Consider the following 19,421-nt stretch of genomic DNA (forward strand, 5'->3'; position numbering starts at 1 on the left):
CAAAAGATAATTTAAAAGTTTAAAAAACTTAGTTTAATGTTACTTATTTTTAAAAAATATATTTTTGAAAATTTCTAAAGTTGTAAAACAATATTTTTTGATTTGTTTTAGAGAGAGGGAGGGAGGGAGGAAGAAAGGGAGGAAGGGAGGGAGAGAAAGAAAGAGGAAGGATATTCTAAGCAAAGAGAGCAGCATATACAAGCACATAAAAGGTGAAAACAAGGTGAGGTAAAAGTAGGTTTATAGTTTTTCTTGTGGGAAATACAGTAATTAATAAATAAGAATACAAGAATAAACTGTGTTTTGCACGCTCACAACTGCAAACTTACTTTTGTCCCACCCTGTATATATGAACAGTTTTATGTGACTCTTGCACTGAGTGTTTAAGTGAAAATATTGGGCAAGAAGCTTAGGTAAACACAGAAGTACCTCCCCTACTGATTTAGTTCCCCGGACACTTACAGGCATTGTTCTTTTAGTAACAGGAGTTTCTGTGATGCTACTAGAGATTCCTATTATTGATCACATCTGTGTTTTTAGAGAGATAATGCTACAGCATGATCCTATATAATCAAAATATAATATGCAAATCAGCCAGAAGGCGAAACCAGTCACTATGACACGCACTGACCACAAGGGGGCAGATGCTCAACACAGGAACTGCCCCTGGTGGTCAGTGCGCTCCCACAGGGGGAGTGCGGCTCAGCCAGAAGCCAGCACAGCAGCGGTGGTGGAGCCTCTCCTGCCTCTGCTGCAGGCAGGTGGTGAGGAGTGAGGGGTCCCGGACTGCGAGAGCCCCAGACTGCAAGAGGGATGTCTGACTGCCCGCTGCCCACCTCCCCCCCAGGGGTCCCAGACTGCAAGAGGGCACAGGCTAGGCTGAGGGGCCCACCCCCAGGGCATGAATCTTGTGCACTGGGCCTCTAGTGAAGGGTAATTAAAGGGGGAAAGAATGGGAGCAGGAAATACAAATAGGAGGCTGTTAACATATCTGAGAAATGTCCAGAACCTAAATTTAAAATGGCAAAGAAGAGACGATAGGACCTATTTCACACGCAGGACAAAGAAAACTCAGATGCCCCAAGAAATACCGCCTTTAAGGGGCAGGCAGAACAGGAACATCAATGAGAGCCAGAAGGAAATGCAGATGCCTCAGGAGAGGGCGGGGGGTCAGACGAACAGAAGGGAAGGCAAGAAAAACGACGGAGAGGCCAAGCACCCCGCACACACACACTCATTTCTATATGTGCGCACAGACAGACACACGTATGTATTTTTTACAGCCTGCTGACAATCCTACAAGTGACGTCCCAGTAGCAATGACCTCAAGGGACAATTTAAGCACTGAATAAATAATGGATAACAATTCATTGAATAAAAACAAGAATCCATGAGTCTAAACTGGCATTATCAATGAATAAAGAACTAAATGGGAGAGCAGGGAAAGCTCTTGCTTACAAAAGAACGGCAACCAAAAAACAAAGCAGCAAAAGAAACGATGGATTAGAATATCACCATCTGGCAACCATCACAATTATGTGACTCAGGCAAATCCACGGGATGGTGAAACTAATGGATAAATTTGATGGAAAAACAGAGTATTTCCGTCTTTCCAAAGGTGCTTCTAAGTGACACTCCTTCATTACAAAGGGAAAAACAGTGACTTCGCACGGAGAACCCTGGAGACACCCCTTTAACCAAGTGACCCACGCTGACAACGCCAACAACGGAACAAACCCACATCCTGGGACGGATATGCCTGTAACATTTCTAACCAAGAATGTATGACCCGAATCCACACCAAAGAAAACCTAACAAGCCAGAATGGAGAAATATTCTAAGAAACTGAAAAGTAGTAAAAAATGTGAAGGTTATAAAAGACAAAGAAAGACTGAGGGACTATTCCCAAATAAAGGATATTAAAGCCATACAATTCAATGTAACTACTGATCTCAGGTTAGATTCTGGAACAGAAAAAATTTTCTTTTTCTTTTCTTTTTTGCTGTAGAGAACATTATATGCACAACTAGCAAAATGTGAAGGTCTGTTGTGTCACTGTCATCTGCTGGTTTTGATACGTGTACTGAAGTCATGTAGAAGAATGCACACTGAAACATCTAGGGGCAGTAGGTGTCCATCTGTAAAACTTACCTCTTGAGAAGATAAACTTTTTAAAAATATACATATTTTATTGATTTTTTATATAGAGGGAGAGGGATAGAAGAGTTAGAAACATCAATCAGCTGCCTCCTGCACACCCCCTACTGGGGATGTGCCCAAAACCAAGGTACATGCCCTTGACCGGAATCGAACCTGGGACCCTGGAGTCCACAGGCTGACGCTCTGTCCACTGAGCCAAACCAGTTAGGGCAGAAGATAAACTTTTTAAGAAAAAACGATATGACAAATTTGGTAAAATGTTAAATTGGGGAATCTGGGTGAAGGGTTTAAAAATTTTTAAGCTAAAAAAAAAATGTCCTAACTGGTTGGGCTCAGTGGGTAGCGCGTTGGCCTGTGGACTGAAGGGTCCTAGGTTTGATTCCGGTCAGGGCACATGCCCAGGTTGTGGGCTCGATCCCCAGTAGGGGGTGTGCAGGAGGCAACCAATCAATGAGCCTCTCTCATCATTGATGTTTCTCTCTCTCTCCTCCTTTCCTTTCCTCTCTGAAATCAAAAATATTTAAAAAATAAAATAAAATGTACAGAAGATCAAATTCTTAAAAAAAAAAGTTTTTTAAGCTGAGTTTTTTTTCCTGCACTTGTCACTAAAATGTGTATTATATGCAGAAGACAAATACAAGGGTTTGCCTACAGTTTTCCTGTATGTCGAAAATTACAAGAGCATGCCCTGCCTGGTTTGGCTCAGTGGATAAGAGTGTCGGCCTGCGGACTGAAGGGTCCCGGGTTCAATTCCGGTCAAGGGCATGTACCTTGGTTGCGGCACAGCCCCAGTGCGGGATGTGCAGGAGACGGCTGGTCAATGGTTCTCTCTCATCAATGTTTCTAACTCTCTATCTCTCTCTCTTCCTCTCTGTAAAAAATCAATAAAAAATATATTAAAAAATAAAATTACAAGAACATTTCAGAAGGAAAATTTGTATTTTTTAATTATGATTACATATAAAACTAAATCACACCAACTTATTTATATTCAAAAATTCTCATTTCTAACTAACATGATCATTGGCCTGAGGGAAAACCAATATTCCTTAAAGGTCTCTTCCGGACCAGTAATCCTTCCCTATATAATAAAAGGCTGATATGCAAATAGACTTAACAGTGGGACAACTGGAACCAAACAACCAGTTGCTATGACGTGCACTGACGGGGCTATCAGCACATGGAATGGCGGCGGGAGCGGGGCTGTCGGCAGACAGGGGACTGGGGGCCGTGGTGGGAGGGGAACATGGCGGGTGTTGGCACAGTGGGATGGTGGAGCAGGTGAGCGGGGGCACCAGACCAAGGTAGGGCGCCAGTTGCTGTCATCAGGACGAACCTCTGGTGGTTACTGAAAATTCTTTGCTCCCATGCACCGTGGTCCCCACCCAGTGCTCAAACTTGCTGCCAGCGCCGAAACCGGAGCCACCGCTTGCACCCGCTGCTGGTGCCCGGGGCTATCAGCACATGGAATGGCGGCGGGAGCGGGGCTGTCGGCAGACAGGGGACTGGGGGCCGTGGTGGGAGGGGTTGGGCATGGGTGTGGAGGATGGGCCGAGACCTCCCCGCCCCACCCCCCCGCCCCGTGCCCGTGCCTACAGCCTCATGGCCCACAGTTCCTTTCAAGGTGCACAAATTAGTCACTGGGCTCCTAGTAATGTATAGTCTCCCACTTCTCAGACAGTCTTACATCCAAATAAAGTAACTTTTCCTAAATAGTGTCAAGACTTTTTTTAACTTCATGGTTATAAAAACATGATTATTATGTCTTTAGGGAAATAGAAGAGCTCACCCCAAATACTAAATTGTCAAAATGACTTCATTCAGTATCAGAATGTTTAGAGCAACCACATTCTGTACTTTATTGTTTAGATCAAGTGTTGGCAAACTTATTCTGTAAAGAAGACAGTAGATATTTTAGGCTTTGCTGGTCACCTAGTCAATGAAGCAACTACTCAACTCTACCACTGCATGAAAAAGCAGCCACAGACGAACAAACATGGCTGTTAAAAACAAACAAACACACAAAACCCAAAAAATATTTATTTACAAAGATGGGCAGTGGAGCAGATTTGGCCAACCTGTCATTTAGATGGAAGTATTTATCCAATAATAACAAAGGGACTACTGATAAGTTTAAGCCAATTTACCTTTTACCAAGGAACCAGTATCTAATATAGTGTTCTTGGGGTCAATTATACATTTTAAAGATAAAGATATGTAATATTGATCTTTATGAACATAGAATAACCTCTATTAAGGATTTAAAAATTTATTACAAAAATTCATTTTGAAATGTTGCATTGCAGATTTCACAAAGAATACTAGTTACAGATCAAAATTCCAAGGAGTAACTCAAAACTTTTAGTTGGATAACTCCATGTTATTTCTATAGAGAGTTTAATGCTTAAATTCCTAAGAAAATAATGTGTTTGTTGAATTAAAGATAATATCTGGAGATAAAGATGAAAGGTAAGAATAAGAATGGCCATTAAGAAGTGTCCAACTTATCATGTTACAAAATGTTGACTGTAAATCATCTAAGCCAGGTGTAACTATAACTACCCAGAATTCATCTTAAGGAGAGGCACATCCTGTAACCTACAGGTCTACAAGACAGGCTCTGGAATCAACAGCCATCACAATCTCTTGGATGTTTAATTGCAACTGAAGCTGCCAAATTCACAGGAACCTTACCTCTTTGTCTTATGATCCAAATGAATGAAGATTTTCCAGTCAAGGTTATAATTAATCACCACTTACAACCAGCTGTTTTGCCCTGTGAAGTCTAGGGTATATTTTCAGCATGAGGGGTGATGTACAACTCCTTTTGCGAACAGAAATACATGTACATGTCCCTGCTGAAAACGTCACCCAGTGAGTTTGCGTGTGAACGTGAAGGCGTGCTCATGTGCAGCCGTGTGCTAGAGGATGTTTCTCGTTCAGGTTTACTTTACGAGTCAGAACGTGTGAGCCTTGAGCCAAGGCGGGCAGGGGTCCTGTGTACAGAGGCACAGAAAGCAGCTCACTTAATCCTCTCTCGCCAGGAGTCGGGATTTTCCCAGAACGACATCCATTGTCGGCAATGGACGCACCAAAATAACGCCGGCGCCATGAGTTAACCACCTCTGTCCTCTTTTCACCTATTATATTTTTCATGCATCATCCAACTTCCCAACCTTCTTCCTGTTTCTTCACAGAATGCACGCTAGGTTCTTGTTTTTCTTCAGCACGAAGTTGAAAATGGAGTTGAGAAAAGGAGACACATGGTCAGCTGGTGATGTTAACAAGCTCCTTGCTGCCCTGAGAAGCTAGATGGAAATGGTTCAAGTTACAAGAGGGATCATCATCAGATCTGGGAGGACAAAGAGTAATTCATGAAGCTTCATTCCCTTCCCTCCCGCCCTCTCATTTGTTGATGATCCCCAGAGTCTGCCTTCACAGCAAAACCAAGACTAAGGAATCTGAAGCCACTGCTTTGCGCTCTTCACTCCATGCAGGGGCAGGAAGGCCAGGTGGGACTCACTCCACAAAGTGCAGGTGGCCCAGGTCAGGGAAGCCAGGAGTGGCTAACATAACCACAGTCTCAGCCAATGCTTTTCAGTATGATCTTGGAATTAACCTCAGCAACTAACACGGTGCTGGGCAACAGGTGCTCAGTGAAGACGGGTCGAATAAGACCTTTTCTTTTCTGCCAAGGTCTACTTTCTACTTGAACACATAGGTGGAAGTCAGACAGAAGTAGTTAACTCTTTCAATGCCGGGAGAGCACGGATATACTGTACAGTCATCACATCAAGTCAATGTATTTCTCTAAAATGTTCAATCACAGGCTCCTGATTTCAGAGTTCTTGCTAGATGCTAGCTAAAGAATATTTTTAAAGGCAACCATAATCCGTGTTGAAGTTAGAACCATTGTAAATGTTAACAGAATAGATGAATTAATTAAGAACCCTAGCACCAACGTGTAACAAGACATCACAGTCAGTCAAGCAAACACATGTCTCAGCAATGCAATCCCAGATGGGTAAGGATTCCAGAGCAAACTCAACTTTGAAGAAAGAGCATTTAGGTAATGGCTTCGTTAATGCTAAAAACTGGGATAAACCCAAAGTAGAAAGAGTGAGGAGGATATATTTTAAGTACGAATAAAATTTTAAACCTCAAGTCAAGAGGACCATCAAGCTACACAGCACTGTGCAACTCCTTTGATCTTTCAGACAGGAGTGGGGATTACAAGCACGGGCAGAAGTAATTCTGTAGGACTCAAAATGTATGTCTAGAACGTGACTTTAAAATACATTATCTCTAACTGGGTTAAGGAAATCCCAGAGAATAATTCATACCATTACAATTATAATAAAAAACCTACCATATAGAGAAATAAAAATATTCACTTTCTCCAGATTTTAAGAGACAGGGCTTTACGGAATTATGATAATCATGTCTTTTTCTTTTTTTTAGTTGTATCAATCAGAGACTTCTCAGGCAAAAATGAACTGCTGGGGCTACAACTCCCTTCTCTCTCTACAAAACTCTGTGTATAAGGCCTTTTCTATGTTCACCAGTGTACTTGTCTCCACTTCCAGCTCCCTATGAGCCAGCGTAACACAGGCTCTAAACACAAACCACTTCTTTCAGGGAAGAATAAAGTAAAAGCGGGCCTTAAATGAAGGTCCACCCAAGCGACTGTCCCAGCATCTCTTTCAATTAACTGCAATTCCAATTTCTGTAGTTCACATGTTGTGTCATAAGCAGACTTATTATGAATCCTTCTTTTTAGATTTATAACAAGATCAGACTTCATAAGGCTGAGTTTACACTGGACTGTAAGTGATGGAAGAGTAGCATGAGTAGAGCTCAAATGGGTAAATGAGCTGAAACCACACCATACTCCAAGAAGGGTCCTGACACAACAAAATGCAAAACCCAAAAATAAGCACGGAGCAGGAATACTGAGGTACTCATTTTGCTCAGTGTAAGGCAGTTCCATTACGGCTCAAATCACAGGACCTACTAGGTGAGCTTTGTCCTCGTAACTGGGGGCAGGGAGGGCTCAGGTATCCATCTCGCTGCAAATGAAAAAGTACTGCTGGTTTACCTGGATGCTTCCCCTCTGGTAGAAGAAAGGAGGAACAGAAAATAGGAGCTAGAAACGTAAACTGTTCCCACAGGACCCTTAAGACCTGGATCCAAGATTCAGATGCCTTGGGTCCACATCTCTCCCAGGCTCATCCTGGTACATCCGTTTATCCAAGAGCCAAGCGGGTTTTCTGCGAAGCAAACCCTGCACACCTTGCTCCCTCCTTTAACAGGAGATGATGTCTAAGCACAAGGCTTCCCCACCTCCATTTCCCCGCTAGAGAGCGTATTTTTTCTAAAGAAATAGGCATTTAAAGACAGGTATATTTCAGACATAACACTGGAACTGAATACCAACTAGCGCTGCTCCATATAAAGTTGTTTTACTGGAACAGAAACTTATGCTAAATCATTTTTTATGAAAAGGTGCTATACAACCTTGGTTTTCTACTTAATTTTTCATTTAAATTAATTTTTCAGTTAATCCAAAACATTCTTTGTTTTCTGCCATAGAATTTTACAGAGAATTTTCAAATGTAGAACCACACGTTTGTTACTCAAAGGATTTTTTGTTTTTGTTTTCACTGTGAAGAGCACTTGAATTACTAAATTCCCTGTTGTGATACACTTTCCTAAATGAGAAAAAGGGGATATTTGTGTATTAGTTTAGCTGGTATATCTCTTGCCAAGGTTTAAAATATGTTTGAGACATTTATAATTATTAGCTGATAGTAAGATGGTATTCCATTTCTCAAAAATACATGTATAGCTAGAAAAGCAGATAATTCTACTTAAAGTTTGTGCAACTCTCAACTTGAGTACTTCAGGTTAAAATGAACAAAACTGTTTTTCTTACCTTCAGGTCTTTCCAACTATCCAGGAGCTTGGTGGCCAACTCGCTGATGTCCACGGTTTTGTCTGGCGGCTCCTGGCTCCTCTCACTCTCCACGTCAGACACGCCCTCCTCTTCGTCCTGGGACGGCGTTTCCCCAGCAACATGCTCTTCTAGCTTCGCGCTGTGGCTCTCTTTCGGCTCTACTTCGACGTCAGCCTCCGGTTCAGGGGTGGGCAGCTTACTGGCCTCCCCAGCAATTTCACTATCAACTTTAGACTCTGGCAACTGCTGTGTGAGCAGCTGCTGTGACTGTAACTCATCCTCTTCTTCTACAGGGATGGTTTCTAACTGGTCAAGGTCCTCTTTGCCATCTTTGCCTTCTAGCTCGCTAGTGGCATCAGAGATGGCACTGTCCATGCTGTTCTCGCTTATAATTTTAAGTCTGCGAAACATGAGCTTCTTGGGGGTGTCTGTGTCAGCTTCAGTGCTCAGCTTGGTGGCGGGATCAGGTGTGTTGAGCGGCGTGTGAGCCCGTGACGTGTTCTCACTAGAATACCCATCTCCTTCACTCAACTGAGGAACAGCAGTCTTGGTCTGAGACCAACGCTGAATAATTGGAAGTACTTTGCTTTCTTCCAACATATTTTTAGTAGGAATAGGTAAGTGTTCCAAAGTCTTTATAATCTGATTAAACACAATAAAAAAAAAAAAAAAACCACATCACTTTGTACACCTGACTTTTCAGACCTCTGGATGGGGGCCAGATCATTTCTGTAGGAGCAGTGGGTTTTTTTTGTTTGTTCTTTGTTTTTTTTACCGTCTTATTAAATTAAGACCTAAGTCTCTGTTGTCGCAAAAAGATTCAAATGTCATAATATTTATCTATCAAAGGGAAGGACAACTTTCAATAAGACTCAACAGCAAAAATAACAGGTACAGCCGGTGACTGCTCACAACATCAAATAGGAGTGATTCATATTAATATTCCCCACCTGGTTAGATTTTTAAAAATATTTAACTACCAGACATCACCTTGGGTATCTTTTTCTAAAAAGTTTCCCATACTGTATCAACCATACAGTTAAATGATGTCTCACAGAGACTCAAAAAACCGCAGATACGTACCTCTTTAGCCTTTGATACACCCAGGAAAGACTCTCTTCATTCAGAAATAACCACCCTCCCGCCCTAAATACAAGAGTTCCTTCCCAAGTTCAGCCCGCACTGCAGTTCTACCCAAACCCCAAGGTCTCCCCACTTCTGCTTGCTGCCAGATCTCCTAGGAGGAGAATCAAGGCCAGACAATCGCTTACTTGCCCACTTTTCATTATGATTAAAAGGAACGACATCTGAACCACGTTAGATATTTATTTATTTCATGGGAAGGTGTAAATCACAGCCCCACTGACAACGTCACCACCGAACATTCACCTGGATCTTCTAAAACACTCATTTATTCCCCACAATGTTCTTACTCGTCATCCAGAATTCAGTTCCTCACTAATTGTTTAGACCCCCAGAAGTGAGTTCATGTGGTTCCTATCTTTTAAAACTATGGTTTTAAGCAACCTGGCTGGTGTGGTTCAGTAGACAGAGCATCAGCCTGCGGACGGAAGGGTCCGGGTTCGATTTGGTCAAGGGCACATGCCAGGGTTGTGGGCTTGATCCCCAGTAGGGGGCGTACAGGAGGCAGCTGATCAATGATTGTCTCATCATTAATGTTTCCATCTCTTTCCCCCTTCCCTTCCTTTCTGAAATCAATAAAAATTTAAAAAAAACCCCAACACATAAAGAACTATGGTTTTAGCAACAGACGGGATCTTTCACTTAACTATGGTACTATATCTTGCTCTCCCAGTTCCCAACTATGTAATACTGCCCTTAAACTCGATACTAGACAAGTACATGTAAAGGTTATAGCTGGGATGACCTTGGGATAAAAATACTTCACACCAGCAGTAAACGTGATGCTAAACTCATCGTCTCTGACAGCATCGCATCCCGCCCACCTAGGCAACAAGTGGCTTTAAGACTCAAGAGCACCGACTGTGACTGACCTCCTCCTGAAGCTTCCGGTTGCTTTCCCGGCCGTCCCCCAGCTCCGCCATCCAGATCCACAGCAAAGACAGCCCGTGGCGCTCCAGAAAGGACTTCAGGCGAGACTGGGAGTGAGTGTTCTTTCATGGCGGCAGGGAAGCAGGGTGCAGGGTGTTGGGGGGGTGGAGGGTGTGGAGAACACCAGACAGAATGTTAAAGAGGACCCACAGAGAAAACTAGAGTTTGTTTATATTCCAAAAAACCTAGAAACTACTTTACCTCAACTAGAACTATGTAACTGAAAAATGCTTTAAAGTAAGAGATTATAATCTTTTTTGATACCCAAAATATATCCAGTCAACCTTTACCTTATTAAAGTAGAAAATTATATAAACATTAATATGTCATTTACAATGAAATCCAATTCTAAAGGAGTAAGAAAAAATTTACATTCAGCCTTTTTATTGAAAAAGCTAAAACTATAAAGATAAGCTGGAGTAAGTGAGATTACTGTTAAAATTTTTTGCTTTGAGATCCTGTGGTTAAAATGGCTTTGTTATGCTAACCACGGGGAGAGCGTCTAGCCCTCTGTCCACCTACCACAGCAAAAAAACATATCAAGTATCATGAATTGTTGCACAAGAAAACTCACCATGTTCTCTGATTAAAGAGAGAAAGCAAGTAGGATCTACTAACAGACTAAATTATGCTGAAATCTCAAGCCATTTTTAAGAATACATGCTTTCAAAGTCATGCAGAACTCACATATCCATTTTTAAAATAACAGAAATTCTTCTCATCAGAATTATTCCTTCTTCATTCATTTATTCTGAACTATAGTTTAAATGTCCCACATCAAATTCAGAAATAAAAAATAAATTAATAAATATCAAAGTGTTCACCTGGATGAGCTTGAGACAGGTAAGTTTCTGTTCCAAAGTTTCAATTCTAACCATTAGCCGGGATAAGCTGAGCACCTGGTTTTTATCAGAGAGACCCTCCCCGTTCTCCATCAGCGCTTCTAGCTCTCCATCCACCTACCACAGCAAAGGAAACATCTGGTTATGAAACAGCATCGACCCATGCACCAAGAGGTCACCCTTTGGATTCCCAGTCAGGGCATAAGCCTGGGTTGTGGGCTCAATCCTCAGTAGGGGGCATGCAGAAGGCAGCCGATCAATGTTGATGTTTCTCCCTGTACATTATTTAAGTAAGGGCTTATTGTGAGAATTAACCCCTTCCCCAACAATTTTTTTGTTAAAAACGTTTCTTTTTCAGACTAATTTTTTTATTTTGGTTCTATATAGTATTTTTGATGCTGGTTATGAAAACAGTTTGTAACTCGTCTTCCTATAAACCATATTTTTTTACCATATTTTCTTAGTATACTCGTCGACGACTGAAAAAGAACATTTTGTGAAAACGAGTATACACGTTTCTGCCGGGGAAGGGGTTAAGCAAGTTAATATGTCAAGTGCTTAGAATAGTGCTTGGCATACAGCTGCACTATATATGTTCTCTAAAAAGAGAGCTGAAGCACACACAGTACTTTGAAGAGTTTTTTTCCAATATTGGGTGGTAGAAACGTGGGTGTTTATTATAAACTTTCCCCCTTTTTTGCATTTTAAAAATGGCATTTTTCAAAGCTTTCTGCTATCTATGTCTTCTTATAGAATTTAGTTTCTTCATAATTAATTTTCAATTAATTTGGGCTTAATCACATAATCTTGAACCATTATACTTCTATCTACTCCATGTTCGTTGCTGTCTCATCTAAACCGTAAGATTGACGTCATTTATGATTCTTAACAGTAGCCTATATAATAAAGAGCTAATATGCTAATTAGACCAAACAGCCGAACGACCGGCTGGATGACCTTTGGACAAAGCCGGGGCTGCGAGGGCCGAGCCCCTTGCACGAATTTTGTGCATCGGGCCTCTAGCTGGTTCATAACAAGCCCAGGAATGAGCTAACTGCAAAAGATCACAGAGGGATATGCTAACTACCTCCCCAGCCCCCAGGCCTTCCTCCCAGCCCCCCACTAGGATTCACAGGTGGTTGTGAGGCTCACACACACAGCTCTGAAAAAGGAATCCTCAGGGAAGGGAGGGGAATTTACAAAACAACAACAACAACAGAAGACTTTGTCCCAGTGAAGAGCCTCTGTAAGTAACAAGAAACCTCCTGCCTTCAGTAGTGACTCAGGTGAGTCCGGTAGAAAAAGGCTATCAACTACGGTTCTAATGTATTAAGTGAAAAGACCACTTGAGACTATTTCTCCTTACGTTGCCTGTTACCTCTCAAAACTCACTTCACATTCCAAAGAGGGTTTTCAGAGATTTTCAGAACACTTGCAAATTTTAGAGGTCCAAACCAAACAGACCAATATGAAAGATTAGGGATGCAGAACAGCCTTACGTGAGCTAACAGAGAAACATTTTAATTTTACTTAGGATTAGTTTTATTGTCTCTAAAAAATCATTAGCACATGTGTTTTCAAGATGACTTCATTATTTCTCAAACATATCCAATTCTAATCCCTGTGACCCTGAAATAAAAACAGCCATCATTCATTCTTCTTTTCCATGATTATCTCACCTGATCCTGAATTTCTCTGGTTGTAGTTCTGACTTTTCAAACTTCAATCAGAAAAGCTACCTCCCTTAAAATGTCTATGGTGAAATCTGAAAAAAGACACACCACTTACTGAATCTTTCTTACGGGATCGTTCCTTCTTCATTTTCCCTCCTGCTGCTCGAATGCTGACTCTGTTCTCTCCTCCCAGGTAACCCCGGCAATTAGCTGACCCACAGAAACATTTCTGCGCTTCTTTTCTGTTCAAGGAACAAAGGGGAAATGTCAGTGTGTGAAAGTAAACCATATAAAAGTGTTGCCAATACAATAATTACAAGAGAGAGGTCAATCTGATTAAAGAAAAAAAATTTATTTTGAGACTGCAAAAAAACCTGATACTATCTAATGCAAAGCCTGAAAATTTTTCTTAAAAATATTCATTCTTTTTCTAATCTTCCTTTATTAGCTAGACAAAACTAGCCAAGAGGTTATTAGTAATTTCTTCATTTTATAAAAGTACTTACTAATATATGAAAATAAGAGCTCATATACATATTTGGACTAAGAACAAAATTGTTTAAATAGTTTAATATCTATTACTTATATGTAAATATTGGACTGGCACATAGAACAACTAAATGTATTATTATAAAAAGATGTATAGAGGACAGTAAAAAACAGACCACTGCCCAGATACATTAGTCCATGAGGTGTTGTGAAATGGTGATACCGTTCATTATACTTCATTTATCAGCTGAAATAACCTCTATAAAGAACTTCTTCTCATCAAATATTTGGTTAAACCTGAAGTAGAGCTGAAACCGGTTTGGCTCAGTGGATAGAGCGTCGGCCTACGGACTGAAAGGTCCCAGGTTCGATTCCGGTCCAGGGCATGTACCTGGGTTGCGGGCACTTCCCCAGTGGGGGATGTGCAGGAGGCAGCTGATCGATGTTTCTCTCTCATCGATGTTTCTAACTCTCTATCTCTCTCCCTTCCTCTCTGTAAAAAATCAATAAAAATATATTTAAAAAAAAACAAACCTGAAGTAGAATTCACTAGGAAAGGCAGAATAAATGCTTTCTTTCTTTCTTTTATAATTCTTAAAATTCATTTTCAAAGTCATGAATTGGTTCTCATCAATTACGATGAATGCAATTTTATTTTCAAAATACTATTAGTATTCAAGGATTCTACATAATGTGTTTCAAACTGCTGCGGTTGTTACCCTATTGGTGCTGAAGTGTTCCTAGGAACTCTCCCACTTCTGCTAAGTGAGAGCCTATTTGAGCTAGCTCCTGAGCCCCTTGGACATGACCCTCCTGATCTAGTCTGTTAATTAGACCGGATGTCCTTCAGGACCAAACCAGGGATGCAAGGGAAGCCCGGGTCCCAGGAGCCAGAGGGAAGCGGTGCTGGCAGCCAGGGAAGGAAGGCCTACTCTTGCATGAATTTCATGCACCGGGTCTCTAGTGCTTTATAACTGGCTTTCTGGTATGACAAGATAATCCAAGATCACCTAGTTCAATGCATTTCAAGCTTGAAATCAGCTTGCTCCAAGGACCCATGTTCCTTTTTAGTCGGGTTTTGTAAAACCACAATGTACATGCTTGGGGCATTCACTGCTACTTCATTACTTATTGATTTTGGTAAACAAAACTAGATAACAATTTTTTTTCAAGTACAATATGGCATAGATTAAACAAGATTAAGCGTGAGTTGAATGACGAATAGAGATTTATTGTGCTATTCTCTTTACACACACACACTGTTGACATTTCTATAATTAAAATTTTTTAAATTACATTAAAAACATAGTTATATGAAGTATGAAGTTCGGAGGAAAATTATGCTGTTCAGGCACAATATCCCTTAATGGCCAAAAGTGCCTTACAATAGGAAAAACACAAAATTGAAAGTCCACTACAGGTAAGAGCTGGTAATATCTGTAGCTTCTCAGTAGCTCACATCAGTTCTCTCTCTGTGTGCCTGCACAGTCTACTCTCCCACAGAAGCAGCAGCACAGGAAGAGCAATACTCACCCGTATCTCTGGAACTGGTAGTCAAATGTCAACTCGGAGCCTGAAGGAACCAGTTTGGTGGTAAAAAACCCAACCCTCAGCTGTCCGTTCACAGTCCACTGAGATGTTGTTTGTAAAAGGAAAGAAATTAGTAACTAATTAAACTTTTTTTAAAAGATTACCATTATCAACCTTAATTATGCGTGTTCATCTCTAGAAGACAAAGGCTTTTCCAAATAGGTAAATGGGGAGCTTTTCTTCTTTACATAAACTAACATATTAAAGTGCTACTCTTATTTCATGAACTATCAGATTGAATATCATCTATAATTTGTATCTAATAAAAGTAACTGTTACTTTAACTAATTTTGATGTGCTAATTTCCACACAGCAAAGATACATTATGTTAAAAGTAATTATGTTCTAAGATAAGATGGGGTATGGAACCAGGGGGAAATGATGCCAAAAGTTGACCTTCATGAAGCAGTGGTGACACTGCTGCGTGTAGTGAGAGGGGAGGTGCATAAAACTCAAGAATTAAAACGGGGTTAGTACACAGGAGTTAGGCCTTGTAGTTCCAGATCATTTGCGATGGAAGTCGACTGTAGAGTGCCTTTCCAGACCATCTGAACATGTTACCAATGGAAAACACGTCTTAAAAAGACGAAGGGACACCATGCAGTTGGAGTCTCACCGCCAGACATATGGCCACCAGCTGCAGGCGAATCTGAGCCAGAACTGTAGGCTGAGTCATTTCAGACCAATGTCTCCCATTCATGATGTGGCCCAGCTCTCAGAAAGAGACCTATTTAAGGTCGAGTGGCACACAGATCAAAGGCAAAACATACCAGGATTCAAAACCACTATTTCGATATGAGAGGGGGGCCATTGGATCTATTTTTCCTAGGGAGTGGATCCATAGTTTTCTTAACCTAAAAAAGAACCAAAGTTCTAATCTATTTATATATTTTAAATCTAAGCTCAAAACACAAATGAGACACATTCAAAGTGACAAATCCACCGATGAATGGATTTATCAAGTGCCAACTCTGTGCCAGGCACAGCACGTGAAGAAAAGCAAGACCCGAAGCCTGGCCTGTTGAGGAGCACTGTGCCCACATGCACCCTCACAGAATCCCTCACACTTGTGGCTGATTTGCCCTTTATTGCGTCAGTACAACTGTCAAATTTGGAACCTGGATAGGAGCTGATAAAAATCTGAATGGGCCCAGTTGACGTGGCTCGGTGTCGACCCATAAACCAAGAGGTCACTGGTTCGATTCCCAGACAGAGCACATGCCAGGGTTGCAGGCTTAATCCCCAGTAGGAAGCAGGGGTGTGTGTGTGTGTGTACAGGAGGCAGCCCACTGATGTTTCTCTCTCATTGATGTTTTTCTCTATCCCTCTCCCTCCCTCTCTAAAAATCAATAAAAACATTTTTAAAAATTTGAATAGTGCACACACACTCTGGACTCCATAAAAACAAAATTTAGTTTTGTATTTTTGGCAACTTTGAAATAATATCTAAAATTTATAGGCAAATAGAGGTGAGAATTAAATGCAACTGGAGTTTTCTGGACCAAATACTAGACCCAAAAAATGACAGATGGTAAAATTTGAATAAGGTCTTTAGACTAGGTAATAGTTAACAGTATATCCTGGGTTGAGTAACTGTATTATGGTTATGTACAATGTATATGTGGAGAAGCTTGAGTGAAGGATGGTATGAGAACTTTGTACTATCTCAGCACTATTTATTATTTCATAACCTAAACTTACTTCAAAATACAAACTTTTAACAATAGAGTAGGAAAAAATGATTTAAAAATACTAGTCTTGGGTGCTTTTGATATACAATCTGAAAAGGTCAGAATAGAATCTTAAGTAAATACCCCAAACTCTAAATCCACCCCAACTTACTTTTTGAGTCTCACAGTTTGGCTCACAGCTATGATTCATAAAACGAGAGCAATTTCCTTTCTGAGTGGCATCTATTATCTAGGGAGAGGGAAAAGGAAGAGTTAAAAACGAGACCTAAACATATACTTGCATTCTGCAAAGGAAAGGCATCAGGCAAATGTAAAATCCCATTCCCCACCCCTTTCCTTTAGAAAACACTCTCACACTTCTTTATCTTCAGAGTGGTGACCATGTCCCCTGGAAGATCTGACGACTATAAACATTTAACCACAGTCAAAATCATCTCCTTTACCTATCCTTCTCTCATCTACTCTGAGCTATTTCTTACATCCCACGGTATTCCAACCTCATGTCATGTGCGTCACTGTATTCTCAAGTGCACCCCATGCCACAGTGCGGCAGCTCTCAACCTGGCGTATCTGAGCGCCCTGGACCGCCTGCTACTGGGCCCATCTCCAGAGTTAGATTCAGCAGATCCTGGAGTCCATCGCTAGGATTTGCATTTCCAGACTGAATGTAGAGAGGCAAATATGAGAATCTAGGTAAATTCTATTAAGCCAGGTATTAAGGAGATTTGTAAAAAAAAAAAAAAGGTCAATATAATGGGCTTATTACTTTGAAAAGGTCTAATATTTCTCAGCTTTAATTTTCAATATAATAAATATTGACAAATATAACCCACATAAACAAAAACTCGTGGGGGCGGGGGGCACTGATAATTGTGAAGAGCTGTAACAAGGCCCGGCCAGTGTGGCTCAGTGGCGGAGCAGTGACCCATTATGTCAATAACCCTTTGGAATTCAGCAAGTTCCAGATCTGTTTCGAAGCACACACACCCGTGCCGCTCACCTCATCGTTCTTCAGGGCCATGAAGTAGTAGTGGATGTTCTTGTTCCGCGCGTACTCCTTCACCCGGGCTTTAAACTCTTTATGATCAAGGACCTCTCCACAGTACTCCAGGACAAAGGTGTTCCTGGAACAGAGAGAGAATAGCAGTTTCTGCCTAGGGACACTTTCTTACATGGAAAATACATACATCTGAGCAAAATTAGTGAATTTAAAGAAATGTTCCAAAGCGGGTAAAACTGGTATTGCACAAGACGTAAGTAACAGTATGTGTGAAGCACCTAGCGTCTGCTCCAGGCTAATTCCTCCTTCCGGACACTTTTAAGAGCGTTGATTCTGAGAAGCTTTGGTCATTTATACATAGTGCCAAGACGCACATCCTTGTTCTAACTAGATATTAAAACAAACCTGCAGCTCTGGTTTTCATGATCATGAAAAAAATGCTTCACAGATACACCTCTGAAGAAACCAGGAAGCCCTGAAAAAGTACAGGTTTATGTTCCAGAAAAACAGAAGGCAACGTAAACAAATACAGCAGCCCTTCTACTGCCTTTACCATCGACGGTCCCAAACAACGTGAAAGGTCAAATATGCGGTTTCTGCCCTGGCTGGTCTGGCACAGGTTCGAGTGCAGCCTGTGCACCGACGGTCTCGGGCTCAATTCCTGGTTAAGGGCATGTACCTCGGTTGCAGGTTCGGATCCCCGTCCCCGATCAGGGTGCATGCGGAAGGCAACCGACCGATGTGTCTCGCTCACGTTCATGTTTCTCTCTGTCTCCCCCGAGTCCACTACCTCCCTTCCACTCTCTCTAAAAATCAAAGGAAAAAATATACTCGGGTGAGGATTTTTTTTAAATGCTGTTTCTCTGGCTGCGTTCTCTTTAAGTTTTCTCGAGCATTTATCAATAATAATTATTAATTTCTCTCCTCGGCTTCTTTCAGGTACTTGATTGTTCTTCCCTTGGTTATTTACTTATTTTATTATCTATTGAAATATTAAATTCTCATTCTTCCCTCCTTCCCTTTATTCTATAAAAGCTCATTCCCATCAGTGACTTCATGTATTACTACCTCCATGTAGTCAAATGCTTCTCTATGCTTTGGTCCCAAGACACCCTGAACTGACTCACCTGGAAGTCTTATCTTACCCCTTCAAAAGGAATATGCCCTGCCAAAACCGGTTTGGCTCAGTGGATAGAGCGTCAGCCTGCGGACTGAAAGGTCCCAGGTTCGATTCCGGTCAAGGGCATGTACCTGGGTTGCAGGCACATCCCCAGTAGGAGATGTGCAGGAGGCAGCTGATCGATGTTTCTCTCTCATCGATGTTTCTAACTCTCTATCTCTCTCCCTTCATCTCTGTAAAAAAATCAATAAAATATATTTTAAAAAAAACAAAAGGAATATGCCCTCACTCTAACCAGAGACTTTATCTTATGTTTTTTTGTTAATCCTCACCCAAGGATAGAGTTTTCCATTGATTTTTAGGGAGAGGGGAAGAGAGGGAAAGACAGAGAAACCAGCTAGGGCTAACCAGAGATTTTTAAAATGTAAAAATGTAAATAATTTCTATTTGCTTACAACTTGTTGATATAATCAGTGTACTAATTAAAGGAGAAATTAATTGCCAGTTGAAAAAAAATTAAACCCTTTTAGTTTAGAAAATAAAGCAGTTATTAACAAATGAGGAAAGAACCATTATATAAAAAAAGCAAACCTCCAAACAGGATTATAATGGTATTATACATGCATTTGTGAAGCAATCCATCACAAACACATCAAAATCTATTACTCACAGATTAACCCTGAAAGGTCTAATTACTATCGTTACAAACAACACTTAAATGTTCCTTTCCAACCTCAGAAGCTTATCATTTGGTAAGAAATGTATTAGAATGATGACAAAATTTGAGCTCTCATACTGTTGGACTCTCCACTTTCTGGATTAGTCCC

The 19,421-nt window shown here is 41.0% G+C and overlaps 1 protein-coding gene across 1 annotated transcript in view; it reads right to left on the bottom strand.

Annotated features, from left to right (window-relative positions):
• Positions 1 to 19,421, bottom strand: part of SETD2 (SET domain containing 2) — a 78,713-nt gene that overhangs the window by 33,345 nt on the left and 25,947 nt on the right. The window contains exons 7-13 of the mRNA XM_006770565.2: positions 17,475 to 17,598; positions 16,626 to 16,703; positions 14,727 to 14,824; positions 12,820 to 12,946; positions 11,014 to 11,148; positions 10,132 to 10,251; positions 8,096 to 8,758 (exon numbers count right to left, since the gene is read on the bottom strand). Coding sequence (XP_006770628.2) covers positions 8,096 to 8,758; positions 10,132 to 10,251; positions 11,014 to 11,148; positions 12,820 to 12,946; positions 14,727 to 14,824; positions 16,626 to 16,703; positions 17,475 to 17,598 — 1,345 coding nt within the window. The remainder of the gene's footprint in view (positions 1 to 8,095; positions 8,759 to 10,131; positions 10,252 to 11,013; positions 11,149 to 12,819; positions 12,947 to 14,726; positions 14,825 to 16,625; positions 16,704 to 17,474; positions 17,599 to 19,421) is intronic.

The sequence above is a fragment of the Myotis davidii genome, unplaced genomic scaffold (genome assembly GCF_000327345.1).
Source record: "Myotis davidii unplaced genomic scaffold, ASM32734v1 scaffold663, whole genome shotgun sequence".
Taxonomy (NCBI): Eukaryota; Metazoa; Chordata; class Mammalia; order Chiroptera; family Vespertilionidae; genus Myotis; species Myotis davidii.